Source organism: Anomaloglossus baeobatrachus, chromosome 4 (assembly GCF_048569485.1).
Source record: "Anomaloglossus baeobatrachus isolate aAnoBae1 chromosome 4, aAnoBae1.hap1, whole genome shotgun sequence".
Classification (NCBI taxonomy): Eukaryota; Metazoa; Chordata; class Amphibia; order Anura; family Aromobatidae; genus Anomaloglossus; species Anomaloglossus baeobatrachus.
Genome location: NC_134356.1, coordinates 478,280,364 through 478,296,999, shown reverse-complemented (window position 1 = coordinate 478,296,999; position 16,636 = coordinate 478,280,364). Strand labels below are relative to the sequence as shown.

Sequence of the window (16,636 nt, the reverse complement as noted above, 5' to 3'; positions counted from 1 at the left end):
CTAAGCCTTCGTTTTTCCAAACTAAATAACCCCAAGTTTAATAACCTGTCTTGGTATTGCAGCCCACCCATTCCTCTAATAATCTTGGTCGCTCTTCTCTGCACCCTCTCCAGTTCAGCTATGTCCTTCTTATATATCGGTGACCAGAATTGTACACAGTATTCTAAGTGCGGTCGCACTAGTGACTTGTACAGAGGTAGAACTATATTTTTTTCATGAACACTTATACCTCTTTTAATACATCCCATTATTTTATTAGCCCTGGCAGCAGCTGCCTGACACTGTCCACTAAAGTGAAGTTTACCATCCACCCATACACCCAAGTCTTTTTCTGTGTCTGTTTTACCCAGTGTTCTACAATTAAGTACATAATCATAAGGCTATGTGCGCACGTTGCGTACAAGCCCTGCAGAAATTTCTGCAGCGATCTGAAGAGCACATGTGCGCTTTAGATCGCTGCAGAAATGTCCGTAGTGAGCGCCGATTCCATGCGCTCTGCCTGCAGCTCCTGCCATAGACAGAGCAGGAGCTGCCGGCAAAGCGCAGGAAAGAAGTGATATGTCACTTCTTTTTGCGCAGCGCTTCGGCAGTAGCCGAAGCGCTGCGCTCTTAAACGCCACGTGCGCACGGCCCCTGCACAGTCTCCATAGACTGTGCAGGGGACGCAGGACGCATGCAGTTACGCTGCGCTACAAAGCGCAGCGTAACTGCATGTTTTTACGCGACGTGCGCACATAGCCTTAATGTTATTTCCTCTACCCAAGTGCATGACCTTACATTTATCTACATTAAACTTCAATTGCCACTTCTCAGCCCAATCCTCCAATTTACATAAATCTCCCTGTAATATAAAATTATCCTCCTCTGTATTGATTACCCTGCAGAGTTTAGTATCATCTGCAAATATTGAAATTCTACTCCGCATGCCCCCATGGTGAGCATCACATCAGTAAAAGTAAGGCAATAAATAATATAGTATAGGCATTACTGTACACCTGGATGGGATGGATCATATATATATTTATATACACACACACACACACACTATATACACACACACACACTATATAACTATACACACACACACACACACTATATAACTCTATATACACACACACACACAGTATATAACTCTATATACACACACAATACAACTATATATACACATATATACACACACACACACACACACACACTATATAACTATATACACACACACACACTATATAACTCTATATACAAACACACACACACACACACAGTATATAACTCTATATACACACACACACACACACAATATAACTATATATATACACATATACACACACACACATACACACACACACACACTCACCAGATTGGAGGATCACACATATAATGATGGGGAACATACATATTCCACAATGGGGGTCATATATACCTGGAAGGTACCCAGAATGGGGGATATGAGGACAGAATTTGGGGATATTATTACCTCAGTAACACTGTCAGCTGTAAAATAACAGTGTGTCATGACCAGATTCTTTTACTTTAATTTTATTTTTTTTTCTATTTTTTCCTCCTCTAAAACAAGGGTACGTCTTATAGTCCGGTGCGTCTTATAGTCCGAAAAATACGGTAGTTAATTGGTAAGGGGCTTAAAGCTGCTCCTCGCCCTAGGGTCCAGGCACTCTGTCTGTGCACGGCTCCGGAATGGATTCCCGCTGTCAATACTGGCGGGTTATGACCCTGCCCCGATCCACTTAAGGTTTCCTGCGACCGGATCTCCGTCGCCTATGGCCCTGTCTACCGACTGCCACCTAGTCAGTTGTCCAGTCATCTGGAAGCCCAGGAGCTCCAAGTCCTGACTACCCTGTTTACCGTCTCTCACTCAACTGTCAACTCTCTTCAACTATCACTCTCTGACTGAAACTGGCTCCTCCCATAACACCTCAGAACCCCTAGGTGGGTGTCGCCATCGGCTTGGCCCCGTCCACTGGTGTGTCCCTATTGTCATAGGGGGTGACTAGGGTTTTGATGGCTGGTGTTGTGTATCAGTATGGGGATTGTGATGGAGGACCAAAGAGGAGAGAATAATGCACCTGGAAGAGGAGTGCAGTCTTCTGTGACACCCTGATTTTGTCAGGGCGTCACACTAATAATATTCACTTTTCTTTCATGTAATACCTTGTGACTTGAACATAGAGGCTATAAGGTCATCCTTGGTATTGCTTTATTAGTAGTTCTGTTATGGACACAAGTATCTAAATACAAGAATAAATTATTGTGCTCAATCTGACTTCCTCCTTTTATGATTGATTGCAGGATCATTAGGAGAAAGGAATGCGCAAGGACAGTGTCTCAGCAACTTGGCATATGCCTACAGCCAACTGAAAAACTATGAAATGGCAGAGTTTTACTATCTGCAAGCACATCAAGCATTTATGGATGCAGGTAAATAGACAAACATGAAACCGCCTATTTGGTGATGCTCTAGTGCATTAAAGATTTGGTCCACTGTAATGTAAAGTGGCCACATCGATTTAAAGCTGTGAAAGAAGTCTTTTCCCAAATACCTTCTGTTTCCAATTGTGACTGTGACCCGCACTATCGCTGTCTGCGCAGTCCTCATTATGTAACCCCCGGCTACAGCTGCATCTGATGTCTGGTGACGTTGCATCAACTTTCGGAATTGGAAGTTGAACGTCCATCACTGAGGCGGGACCCAGTTTCACTGCGTGTCTGAGCTGTGAGCAGAGTTTCACTGCACGTCACAGCCAAGCATTGTGCGTGCTTGCAGTGCTGTGTTAATGAAAGCATTGAAAGAGAGTGCCTGTGCGATACTGGGCTATGCTGTGCAGTGAATCTTCATCCACAGCTCAGTCACTCAGGGAGCAAGGATGGTTGACCTTAGGGAGATCAACATCCACCACTGCGGAGACACCATCACATGTTTCTCAACGCAGTGATTCTAGAGCAATGCCCCCTGGGAAATATTCCAAGCAAGAAGGCCTGCGGAGACACCATCACATGTTTCTCAACGCTGGCAGGAAACTAGCCAGGTCTTTCACCGGGAAGGAACAACCACAGGAAGGGCAGTCTCCAGTCAAGGAGACCACCTATGCCAAACATGGTATCCATCCACAGACAGCCGTTTCGGGGTATTTGCCCCTCATCAGTGTGGAGTAGGAATCTGGCTAGTGGGACATTGCCTAGTAAAAGACTATGTGAGCAAGGATGGTTGACCTTAGGGAGATCAACATCCACCACTGTGGAGACACCATCACATGTTTCTCAATGCAGTGATTCTAGAGCAATGCCCCCTGGGAAATATTCAAAGCAAGAAGGCCTGCGGAGACACCATCACATGTTTCTCAACGCTGGCAGGAAACTAGCCAGGTCTTTCACCAGGAAGGAACAACCACGGGAAGGGCAGTCTCCAGTCAAGGAGACCAACTATGCCAAACATGGTATCCATCCACAGACAGCCGTTTCGGGGTATTTGCCCCTCATCAGTGTGGAGTAGGAATCTGGCTAGTGGGACATTGCCTAGTAAAAGACTATGTGAGCAAGGATGGTTGATCTTAGGGAGATCAACATCCACCACTGTGGAGACACCATCACATGTTTCTCAACGCAGTGATTCTAGAGCAATGCCCCCTGGGAAATATTCAAAGCAAGAAGGCCTGCGGAGACACCATCACATGTTTCTCAACGCTGGCAGGAAACTAGCCAGGTCTTTCACCGGGAAGGAACAACCACGGGAAGGGCAGTCTCCAGTCAAGGAGACCACCTATGCCAAACATGGTATCCATCCACATGTGTGTAGGTGTTGTTCTGTGACGACCTGGCTTGTCCAGGGCGCCACATTCCCCCTTAGTAAAATGCAGACCATCCGCGGGCTGCCCACCCATCACCGGTTTTATTTTTACAAACTGGAAAAGATAACGGTAAACATATTACAAGCATAATAACATCTTCCCACATCGGGAGGTACTCTTACTTAAACGTTGCTAACGGTGTTGGCTTCCGCTCTTTCCCACCCAAGTAACCTGGCCCTGATGCTGCCCATAAGCAAACAGGCAGCACCCCTTGACCCCAGTCCAGCACAAGTTACCCGAGCGGGTTCTGTCCTTTTCAGGGGACCCACGTCCATGGGGAACCCCTGAAACCCCCAGAGGATCGCCACCGGTGCCGGTGGTGGCTGGGCCCCAGCCTGCTCCACTGCGGGACCTTCCTCCAATCTGCCTCTCCGGAGGCGGCAACGGTGAAAGCCACAACATAATTCTTTACATGACACAAGTTCGTGGTTGCCCTGCAAGTTCTCAGGCTTGTCCATAAGGAGTCCCTTATACAAAACTTGAAAACAGTCCCCATGGGGACAACGGTTCCGGCAACGACCGGTTTGAATCAAGGTTTGTTAATCAGGTGAACTTCGGTTAATCATTCTTTCTTATCATTCATTTTCAACTTTTAAACGGTACTTTTAACACTGGTGGTCCCAATGGGGACACTGCAACGGGACTCCGCTGCCCTTACTCCGATTCTTCTGTATCGGCTGGGGGAGGAGGTGCGGTGGACACTCGGGCTTCTTGGCTGCCCCTCAGCTTCGCATCCAATGCGAACCACCCCCTCTCCCCACAGTGCCGGGTATACTGCACCAGGTCTCAAGGCATCAGATTGCGGCCTGGATGCTCCTCCGGCAGGTGGGCGTTGACATCCCGCCGGGCTACAAAAACTTCGGCCTCCAGGCCCGGTTCATAGATAAAGCCATAGCCCCGGCGGACATCAAACCGCCTCACCTGCCCTTCATACAGCGGGCCCCGGATACGGAAGGTTGCTTGGCGGAGGCTCTCCTTTTCCCGGATCGTACGGGCCACTAACTCCGCCTTTTTCCTCTCTCTTTCCGCGATCTCCGGGCCCAGCGGTGTCGGCTCCCTGTCCCAGTACGGAGCTGCTGCGAGCTCCGGCGCACAGGTCGGGCCCCGCGAGACCTTCTGGACACTGCCCACCACTGGTGATCTGGGTGGAAGGTCCCACGGTGACTTGGCCTGGGGTGCTGCCTTGCAGCGGCAACCCGGCGCAACCTCAGCCGAGGTGTGGGGGATGGGCACAGGGGTCCTCTTCCGCCGGGCCTCCTGCACGGAGCAGCCTATCGGCTCCGGCTCGGGAAGTTTTTTGGGCGATGCCTCCGGCTCGGGCTTCTGCACCTTCCAGGGTAGCGCTTCCGGTCGGTCACGGGCTCCGGCTACAGGTCGATCCGCCTGGGCGGACATGCAGGGTACCGCTACCGGTTGCGGGGGTAGCGGGCCTAGTGGCGGGGCCGCGGCGGCCAGCACGGGTAGCGGGGGAGGTAGCAAGGTGAGCGGGCGTGGATCGGGTCCCTCGGCCGCGATGACCGAGCCACTAGGGGCACAGGGGCGTGGGTCACTCACCCTCCCTTCCGAAGCTCCCTCTTCCTCGCATCTCCGCACAGTTGCTACGATCTCCGCCATGTCGGCCTCCCACTCCTCCAGGAGGAGCTGCATCTTGACCTGCAGCCGTTGTTGGAGCTGCGCGGTCCGGATCTCCACCCACGCCGCGGTTCCAGGCGTGGGGGCTACGGTGCTGCGGGACGGCATGAGCATGGCTCTGGCGGCCTCTTCCAGGAACCAGCAACAAGATGGCCGCAGGGTCCTGGCGTCCCTGCTTTTATAGCCGCAGGCTAAATGCGGCCAGACGCCATCAGTCCCCCTTAGTCTCTTTCCGGCTCCTCCTCTACAGGGGCGGGGCTTCGGCCTTCGTGCCTCTACTACTCGAGAAGACGCTCGAGCGGGAATTTTTCGCGCCCAAGATGGCGGCTGCTCCAATTTTTCGGCCGCTCTCCCACTGCTCGGGTCCAGCCGCTGCTGCTGCGGCTGCTGCTGCTCGGTGGTGGCTCGAGCGGTGGGCCGGATCCCGGGGACTCGAGCGGCGCTCCTCACCCATGAGTGAAAAGGGTGGGGATTGGATTGTGGGGATTTGGTTATTGTCCGTGACGCCACCCACGATTGTGGTGAGATTGGTGACACCACCGCTGCTCTGGACGGGGATCCCGGGAGCGATGACAGGGAGCAGCCTGGATGTTAGTTATCCCCTCCATGGGTAGGGGGTTGGTTGTCCCGGGGCCCGGTGATGGGGGAAGGGATGGATGGCAGGCGGGTTACGGGGCCTGGTGAGGTGCAGGGTCGCAGGGGCAGCGCTGTGCTGCACGGCACGGTGGTACTCACTCAGCCAATGATGAGGACACAGTTCTCGGTAAAACACTCGGCTGGATGGACGGGTCCCACAGACGGCTGCGGTGTTGTTTCTCCCGGCAGGTTGATGGTGACTGCCTTTCCATGCACAAATGTACTGTAACGGTTCCAATGGGTTCCCACCAGTAATCCGCTCCCCAGCTTGGATGGGTGCTGAAGGAGCCCCTTTTGCCCGCAGGCTCTGGCCTGGGAACTTTAGCCTTGGCGGTGATTGTGTTTCCCTCTCTCGGTTGGACTGTTGCCTTCTGTCGGGACTTGGCTGCTGGGAAACCCAGGAGGTTCCCTTCGCTAACGGATTTGGCAAATTCACGGTGACTCCTAGCCTTGCCGGGGTCCGTAAGCCCCTGCCGGATGGTGCTGGCTTCTCTTTGCGTACCGGTCCGGTACCGCCAGGCTACCGCTCGTCCACGGTCCTTACGGCTAGCTCCATAGGCCTCTCCTGCAGACGGTCACTACCGTCTGCCAACCTTGCTGATCCGTCCGGGCCACACACACGGACCAACTTCAGTCTGCTCCTCTACCACTTTCCTTCCTCTCACTTTCACTTCCAAACTGATCTGACTTACTTTTTCCGCCTCCAGGACTGTGAACTCCTCGGTGGGTGGGACCAACCGCCTGGCCCACCCCCTGGTGTGGACATCAGCCCCTGGAGGAAGGCAACAAGGGTTTGCGTCTGACTTCGGTGTACCTGACCGGGAGTGTAGGGTGTGCAGGTGTTGTTCTGTGACGACCTGGCTTGTCCAGGGCGCCACACAATGTGCAAGTCACTTTTCTTAAACTTGCTGTCCACTCCCTGATGTTAAGTTTCATCCATCACTAATAGCTTAGATGACCATATGGATTACAGAAAGTGGGGGAATAGTCTTTGTCTCTTCTGTTATCCTGCCTTTCTAGTCATATACTGACTGTCATGATTCTGATTGGAGGTGCTCTGCTCTGCAGAGCTGATGGTTGGTTTTGCATTATTCCCCGGAGGACTTGTTCCCAGTGTTGGGCCCTGTGGGAGGGGTCTGTTCATTTGGGCCTCATTCTGGGTGATTGCTCTGCTTTATCTCATAGCTACTTCACCCAGAGCGTCGCCCATGATAATTCCTGTTTTGCAGCAGTTGCTGCTGGCTCCTGTAAGTGACCGTTCTGATCTTGTGCCATTACCTCGTTCCTAGTACCCTCTTCCTCCTGTCTCCCTGATCTTGACTTGACTCTCTGTCTCCCAGACCCTTGGCTTGTATCCCGACCTCGGTTCCGGTCTCTCCCCTTGTACCTGACGTGTCCTCCTTTCTTTCATACCCATGGCTTGTATCCTGACCTCGGCTCAGCTCTCTCCCCTTGTACCTGACGTATCTTCCTGGCTTTCAGAACCTTGGCTTGTATTCTGACCTCGGCTTCGCTTGCTCCCTGTGTAACAGACATGAACTCCCAGCTCCTGACTTTTTGCTTGTTTGACTACTCCTCCACTCGTGTATCTAGCGACACCTAGTGTTAGGGGTACTTTGCACACTACGACATCTTAAAATTAAACAAATTAAAAGTGACGCACTTCCGGCATCGCATGCGACATCGTAGTGTGTAAAGGCTCAATGATACGATTAACGAGCGCAAAAGCGTCGTAATCGTATCATCGCTGCAGCGTCGGCGTAATCCATAATTACGCTGACGCGACAGTCCGATGTTGTCCCTCGCTCCTGCGGCAGCACACATCGCTGTGTGTGAAGCCGCAGGAGCGAGGAACATCTCCTACCGGCGTCACTGCGGCTTCCGTAGAATATGCGGAAGGAAGGAGATGGGCGGGATGTTTACATCCCACTCATCTCCGCCCCTCCGCTCCGATTGGCCGCCTGGCGTGTAACGTCGCTATGATGCCGTACGACCCGCCCCCTTAACAAGGAGGCGGGTCGCCGGCCAGAGCGACGGTCGCAGGACAGGTGAGTCCATGTGAAGCTGCCGTAGCGATAATGTTCGCTACGGCAGCTATCACAAGGATATCGCTGCTGCAACGGGGGCGGGTACTATCGCGCTCGGCATCGCAGCATCGGCCTGCGATGTCGCAGCGTGCAAAGTACCCCTTAGAGCATCACACAGACATAAAAAAGATGCAAGATTTCAGGTTGGGCAGTTATACCACTGGACAATGACAAGAGCAGTGCATGCTTGAAAATTATGAAAAGAAAGTTCCTATACTTATAGTACTGGCAGAATGCTGACATAGAAGGAACCACCCACTCAAAATAGTAGAATTTACACAGTATGGGAATCGGTGAGGAAATTTTGCATTGATGCCCTGGATCTTAAAGTTGTGCCTCTGGAAACCGTAGTTTTCATTTCATGTATAAAACTAAAGTGATTTGCAATTTCTAGTGTTGCGGCTCTTGATAAGCAGCTAGCAAAGCTGTTGTGACTGGTGATTAAGCCCAGCCCATCCAGAATACAAGTGTCACATTCAATTTCTCTGACACACTTAGCAGCATTAGAGCAAAGTAAAACAAACACTTTGAATCACGGCTTTCTAGGACTACTGCAATTTTTATTCCGCAACAGTCACAAGCAGGGCTGAGCAAATCCTCAGCAGATAACTTCATACGGCTTGGATCAATAGTAAATGATGGTGAATCTCCCTTTAGAATGGCTGGAATAAGATATCCAGAGCACAGAGCAGCGTGCGCCATCACTATGCCCTGTTGTACTAGTCTGTCTGGCATCGAGCTCGGTGTAAGAATTCATGCTGTATGATTATGGCTATGTTGTGTTCTTCTAAACATTCAATATTTTCTGAGATGCTTTGTAGTATTTACTGCTGTGTACAATAGTCAATAACCAGAGAATAAATCCCACTATTAAATGATTTTTCTTTATGAGACATTTTGATGTCTGCCAATTTGAGTCTAGGAACAGCAGGCACAGCTAAAGTGGCAGCTATCCAGTAAGCATATTTACAGACAGAAATATGACCACAAGGCTTTCTATTACTGTATTACGGGGGCAAGAAATGTGCATATGTTACAAATATACAAAGAATCTCACATTTAGAAGTATTGAAGAGACCTTACAATGGAAGTTTCGGTATTGTGAGCAGCCCTATAGGTCACCAGTAAATTTGTGAAAGATGAGCTGTGGAAACATTGAATAAGGGAACTCTGGTATTGCATTACTGCTATAGGAATATTTGAAAAAAGAGATACTTAGCTTATATATTGGCCAGTGCATGTGAGACTGGTAACAGCGACAAGGAGATCTTATATATATATATATATATATACCGAGACCCTAACTTGACACCAGTTGGATGTGCAGGTCAGTTTCTTTGATACATTTGTAGTGCGTTGCATTCTGACTGAGCACTCCGCCCTATAACCAGGGTGTGTCAATCCTCCATTAAAGCTGGATCCTTTCTGCCCAGACATATAGGTTTTTAACCCAGATAGAGGCATTTCAAGATAGGGTCCCATTATATACGAGATCACTTTGTCATTGGTTACCATGCTGACATGCCAATACATAAGGTAAGAATCTCCTTTTTTCAAATATTCTTATACAGTAATGTAATACCAGAGTTCCCTTATTCATTGTTCGCATTCTTGAGTGCAGCTGTATATGTTTTGTAGTTATTATGTGTTTTTCGCTGGCACTTGTTCACACCTGTTGGATGTGCGAGTCAGTCTTTTTGATATATCTGTGGTTGCCAGATTGGAGCGCTGCGAATCTCATCCAACCTGGTAGAATCAGGAGCTAAGGTTATCGTCACACTTTAGCGACGCTCCAGCGATCCCACTAGCGATCTGACCTGGTCAGGATCGCTGGTGCGTCTCTACATGGTCGCTGGTGAGCTGTCAATCAGGCAGATCTCACCAGCGACCAGTGACCAGCCCCCAGCTAGCAGCGACGCGTGGAAGCGATGCTGCACTTGGTAAGTAAAGTAAATATCGGGTAACCAAGCAAAGCACTTTGCTTGGTTACCCGATATTTACCTTGGTTACCAGCGCACACCGCTTAGCGCTGGCTCCCTGCACTCTTAACCAGGGTACACATTGGGTTAATAAGCAAACCGCTTTGCTTATTTACCTGATGTGTACTCCGGCTACGTGTGCAGGGAGCAGGGAGCCAGCACTGGCAGCCTGAGAGCGGCGTACGCTAGTAACCAAGGTAGATATCGGGTAACCAAGCAAAGGGCTTTGCTTGGTTACCCGATATTTTCCTTGGTTACAGCTTACCGCAGGCTGCCAAAAGCCAGCTCCCTGCTCCCTGCACATTCATATCATTGCTCTCTCGCTGTCAAACACAGCGATGTGTGCTTCACAGCGAGAGAGCAACGAGCAAAAAATGAACCAGCACTGTGTGTAACGAGCAGCGACTTCACAGCAGGGGCCAGATCACTGCTCAGTGTCACACACAGCGAGATCGCTAATGAGGTCACTGGTACGTCACAAAAAACGTGACTCAGCAGCGATCTCGCTAGCGATCTCGCTATGTGAGAAGTACCCCTAAGGTTTTAAAAAAAAGCACAATGGTCTTATCCAACAGATATGTTAATGACATGCAAGATAACTTTCTCACCTTCTAGAGTTGTGGTTACTACAACACAAGAGACACTCAATATATTGGGATTGGAGATGTGTGGACACATGGAAGTTCAGTTTAGTGGATTCAGACGGACTTGAGATAAAGTTCTGGACCTGGACTTGACCTGAATCCCATTGGAAGTCACTGCTTGGGCAGTTCAGCTCTCCACCCACATACCGCCAGCCATAAACAGATCACTTCCAGGGGAGGGAAGTCTTTTTTTTCTTGTTTATTTTGTATATATTAGATCATATAAAGCTGATTTTACCCAAGTGCGAGGTATTCAAACACAGCAAGCGGCTCACACTGGGCTGAGCATCGAGTGTACCCGAACATAGTGATGCTTTATTGAGTGGTCAGCATACGTAAAGCACCCCAACTCCGAACTCAAACACTAATTTGTTTAAAAAGTCCATGCTTACTGTTCAGGTCCACTCATCTCTAATTGGGACAGCTTCTGCAGAATCCATAGACCAAGCTCAATGATATCAGAATGATGGAAAAGTAATGGTTATCTCTGCACTGCTGTCAATGTCAAGAACAAAAAGGACAAAAACAGGATAAGACACTGTTTATTGTGAGAGTGTTTCGATTCCACACTTCTTCCTCAGTACAAATCAAATTCTGTTTGTATTGAGGAAAGAGTATGGAACACATCGAAACTCGTTAACAATAAACAGCGTCTTATCCTGTTTTTGTCCTTTTTCTTCCAATGACAGTAACAGCGCTGTGGAAATAGTCACTACTTTTCCATCATCCTCCAACCTCTTCGCATTTAAGGCGTCTGATTAGTAGGTCCAGCATGACCAGGTCCTACTAATCTTTTTATTCTATTCCAGTCATTGGAAAATGCCTCTATTGTTTAATTTCATTTTTAAAATTTTTCCTATGAATATCTATTAAAAACTGAAATCAAATCCAGAAATCTTGCATTTTCACACTGGCCACTAGCACAAATACTAACTCATTTTTCCTGGTCTTCACAAAAGACTTTTCAGCAGTCACATTATCATCACAGATAAAATTAGATTGAAAGATAACATGTCTATATACAGTACAAAATCCACCATTCACAATAAGATTTCTAAGAGTTCCCTCTCTCCCCCTCCTTTCACCATGAACTTTTCATCATTTAGATCAGGCCCAGAAAATTCTACAGTAGTATACAAGTCAAAAAAGTAAGAGCTAGTCTATTGTTGCTGCTAAAAAAATAGTAGGTATGAGTCTAGAATTAAGCATGGTGCCAACACTGGAAATTGCAGCATTTCTGATTTTCTTAAAGCGAATCTGTCACCAGGTTTTTGCTACTTCATCTGAGAGCTGCATAATATAGGCAAAGAGATCCTGAAACTAACCATGTTTAACTTAGACTACAGGGTGCAGCCATTCTGACTTTATCTCTGAATTGAGTGTAGCAGAGCTGGGAGCTGTCCTCGTCCACTCCAGGCTCTTAATAGAGATTGTGCATTGACTGTGAGGTGCCAATCACAGTAGGAGGCATCTTGGACTGCTGAGTACGAGGCACAAAGTCACACCAACGTTAATGTCAGAGCAATAAATGCTTTAGTTTATAAGTAAACAATAGCTGGCACATATATAAGACAAACAGATGTTTTTTCTTTTTTCTTTTTTAACCCTTACAGCATGCTGTCCTCAGCTTACATTGCAAAATCCTGGTGACAGATTCCATTTAATATAGATATTGATATGGTAAATTGGAAAACAAAATGTTTTATAAAATACATTTAACATGAAAATCTGATTTAAACAAAAGGTCATGTATGGATTATACATTCCCTTTAAAGGGGAAATTATAATGGAATAAAAGATAGCCTAAATGAACGGTATTGCAAAAGAAAACAAGTCCATACCATATTCTTAATGGTTGCAAACAATCTGACTACAATTTATAAATTATGTCAATTTGTGTTGACAGATGACCCCCTACGGCAATGTCTTGTCAGTGAAGGGTTGGGTGCTACTTATTTTTGCCTTGGAAATCCAAATCAAGCTATTCTCCATTACAAGCAAGCATTGACTCTGTCTGGAAAATCGAAGGTATTTTCACTTTGAGGTTCCCATACACACTGGGATTAAAGATGGTAGAAACTGGTCAAAATACACATCATATCATAGTTCAATACACTATGTTATAGTTTAGACAGTACTGAATTCAATAATGCCATGTGTAGTTTTTAGAAGGCAAAGAAAGTTTTTTTATTTATGATTTTTTTTCTTTAAACCTTACTTTTATTTTTACAAAGTCTAAGGGTGCCTTTACATGCTGCGATATCCGGCCCAATATCGCTAGCATGAGACCCGCCCCCATCGTTTGTGCGTGATGGACATATCGCTGCCTGTCGCGCACAAAATCGCGCACCCCCGTCACACATGCTTACCTGTCCTTCGACGTCGCTGTGACCGGCGAACCGCCTCCTTTCTAAGGGGGCGATCCGTTTGGTGTCACAGTGATGTCACTAAACGGCCGCCCAATGTAAGCAGAGGGGCGGAGATGAGCGGGACGTAACATCCCGCCCACCTCCTTCCTTCCGCATTGTGGCCGGAGACAGGTAAGGAGATGATCCTCGTCCCTGCAGCGTCACACGTAGCGATGTGTGCTGCCGCAGGGACGAGGATCAACTTCGCCCCAGTGACAGCAGCGATAACTGGCAGCGGACCCCCACAGCGGACAGCGGATGTCAACGAGGAGCGATTTTGGACGTTTTTGCAACAATCCAAAATCTCTCCTAGGAGTCACACACTACGACATCGCTACAGCGGCCGGATGTGCGTCACAAAATCCGTGACTCCAACGAGATCGCTGTAGCGAAATCGTAGCGTGTAAAGCCCGCTTAACTCAGAGATTGTCAATTGTTTGATCACTTCCATAATACACTGAATTATGCTTGTCAGTATTACACCGATAAGCAGCCATTTAGACCTTGCTATGCAGAGCCTATTGGGACAGTGCCATCAAAAACCCGGTGTCCTTTGTTAGTTCTCTGCTGCTGAAGGAACCTATCGGCAGCATTGACTGCAATTCTAAAGGCTTTACAGACTGACAAACAGATGATTTACTTATAGTATTAATTTCTAGGCTCAGTGTTCTTTAGCATTGCTATAACACTAATTACAGCGACAGATACACCATAAATGTAACCCCTTCACCCCCGGGCGAATTTCTGTTTTTCGTTTTCATCTCCTTCTTCTGAGAGCCATAACTTTTTTTATTTTTCGTCAATACAGTGTAGCCATATATCAGGGATTATTTTTTTGCGGGAAGTGTTGTACTTTTGAATGACACTATTTATTTTACCATATAATGTAATGGCAAATGAGAAAAAAATCCAAATGTGGTCAAATTGTGAAAAAAGTAAAATTCCTCAATATTTTGTTTTTTTCTCTATTTACCGTGTTTATTATATGGTAAAACTGACGTGTCATTATGATGCCTCAGGTTGGTACAAGTTCGTAGATACAAAATATTTATCCTTTTACTGTTATCTAAGTGATGGAAAAAAATCAGAAGTTTGTCCAAAAAAAGAATTGCGCTTTTGTCGCCATTTTCCGAGATCTGTAGCGTTCTTATTTTTCAGGATCTGGAGCTCAGTGACTGTTTATTCTTTGGGTCTGGAGCTAGAGTTTTTAATTATACTATTTTTGCGTAGATGTGATCTTTTAATCGCCTGTTATTGCTTTTTAATGCAATGTTGCAGCGACCCAAAAAATTTAATTTTAACATTTGGAATTTTTTTTTTGCTATGCCCTTTACCATTCAGATTAATTGATTTTAGATTTTGATAGATCGGGCACTTCAAAACATGGTGACACCAAATATGTGTATTTTTTTTTTTTTTAAATTATTGCTTTATTTTTAAAGGGACAAAAAGGGGGTGATTTGAACTTTTAGGGGGGGTTCATATTTTTTGAAAACTTTTTTTTTACATTTTTTGCTGATTTTACTATTCCCCCTAGGGGAATATATGAAAGTACATGACAATTGGCTCTCCTGATCACAGCAATGCTGCAGCATCACTCTGGGTAAAATGCAGTGTTCCTGTTTTCTCAGGAAGTGACTCATGACAGCATCAGGGGTCATCATCTGACACCGCGTCATCATGTTCACAAATTTGTGCCCCATGTCTTGGGGCCGCCATTGGTGCCAGGCATGATCCCTGCCGCAGTGTTTTAAATCACGCTGTTAGTGCTTGACAGTGCAATCTAAAGGGTTAACAGGCACTGGTGGATCTCCGATCCACCAGCACCTGTTAGCCACACGTGTCTGCTGATCATATCAGCAGATATGTGTGTGGATTACCTTAGGCTTGCTGCCAGAGCCCGCGGTAACTGGGGGGACATGACCAATGACGTACTAGTACATCATTGGTCATGAAGGGTTTAAAACTCTCAGACACATTCAACTAATGTTGGCTGAACTTGGCGATATTGTTGGATATACTGACAAATTCAGCCAATAGTCAAATGTGTATGAGGTGCTGGCTGTCTGATGACTAACTTATAGAAAAAAGGAAGACGGGCAGCACTCTCCGGTATTATGGGACTGCTTTATTTTTCAATGCTGACAGGTGATACAGACAAGAGGGAATGGAGGGAGGGGAGCACGAGGACTAAGGCCAAACTATACCCCTCCAGGCCAGAATATACCCATCTAATATGGAATCCAGGTATAGTCTGGCCCATGCCACAGTATACCCTGGGGGATAAATCCTATACCCGGGGATGTAAAATAGTACAGTTCTTACATTGAACTAACAGTAGATAGCGCTATCCCATCAGTGCATAGTTAATATTATGTATTGCAACTTGTTATATATGTTTCTCTCTGCGCTCTATGATACCAAACCTTTTTCAGTTTTTACAACATGACACCAAACTTTCTCACTTAACCTACAAGACAAAGCTGAATCCCAGATAAAATGTTGAAAAAGTAAGTAATTCTTGTTTATATCACTCAGTGCTACTAATGGGAGTATAATATGGCCTGATGGGTATATTTTGGACTAGGCCAATATACAGTATACCCCGGAGTATAATCTAGCCTAGTCCACCTAAACCCCAGGTATAGTCTGGACTGTGGGTATACTCTGGCTTGTTACACCGGCCCTTCCATAAACATAAACTCTTAATTTAAAAGTTCATGCATACATTCTTAGGCCCTGTGCGCACTAGGCATTTTTACCCGCGGATTTACCCGCGGTTTTGCTGCGGAAATTTCTTGAGAAATGTTTGAAATCTTCCTGCAGACATTTCCCAGCAAAACCTATGGGAAAAAAAAATAGCTGTGCGCACACTGCGTTTTTTTCTCAAGAAAATTCTTTGTGAAGATTTTCTTGAGAAAATTTCTTGAGAAAATGTGCATGTCACTTCTTTTCCGCAGGTACCTGTGGTATACCCTCGGTATTTCACTCCATTCACTGTAATGTAATCGCGAAATTCCGGGGGTATACCGCAGGTAGCAAATGATGTGCGGTATACCCTCAGTATAGCCGCGATGTACCTGCGGTAATGTTCATTGCTGCCTGCGGTTTTGCAGGAAGTGATGTCATTATGACAGAAGAGGAAGCGGAGCAAAGTAAACACACACGTCACACTCCCTGGACGCCGCACAGAAGCACTTCCGTGTGACCTCCAGGTGCCCGTGCAGTCTGTGTCCCGCTCCGGCCCCGCGGCTGCCTGCCCTGCAGTGTGTCAGTGTCTGCCCGCAGTATCATCAGCTTGTCACCCTGCAGCGCAGGCAGACACTGACACACAGCAGTGCGTGTGTGACGCCCTGGACTAGCCAGGTGGTCACATACATAACAACATAC

General features: G+C 47.1%; 1 protein-coding gene across 1 annotated transcript in view; it reads left to right on the top strand.

Moving 5' to 3' along the window:
* The window catches only part of LOC142302558 (tetratricopeptide repeat protein 24-like), a 144,824-nt gene that overhangs the window by 70,294 nt on the left and 57,894 nt on the right, over positions 1–16,636 (top strand). The window contains exons 3-4 of the mRNA XM_075343664.1: positions 2,305–2,433; positions 12,745–12,866. Coding sequence (XP_075199779.1) covers positions 2,305–2,433; positions 12,745–12,866 — 251 coding nt within the window. The remainder of the gene's footprint in view (positions 1–2,304; positions 2,434–12,744; positions 12,867–16,636) is intronic.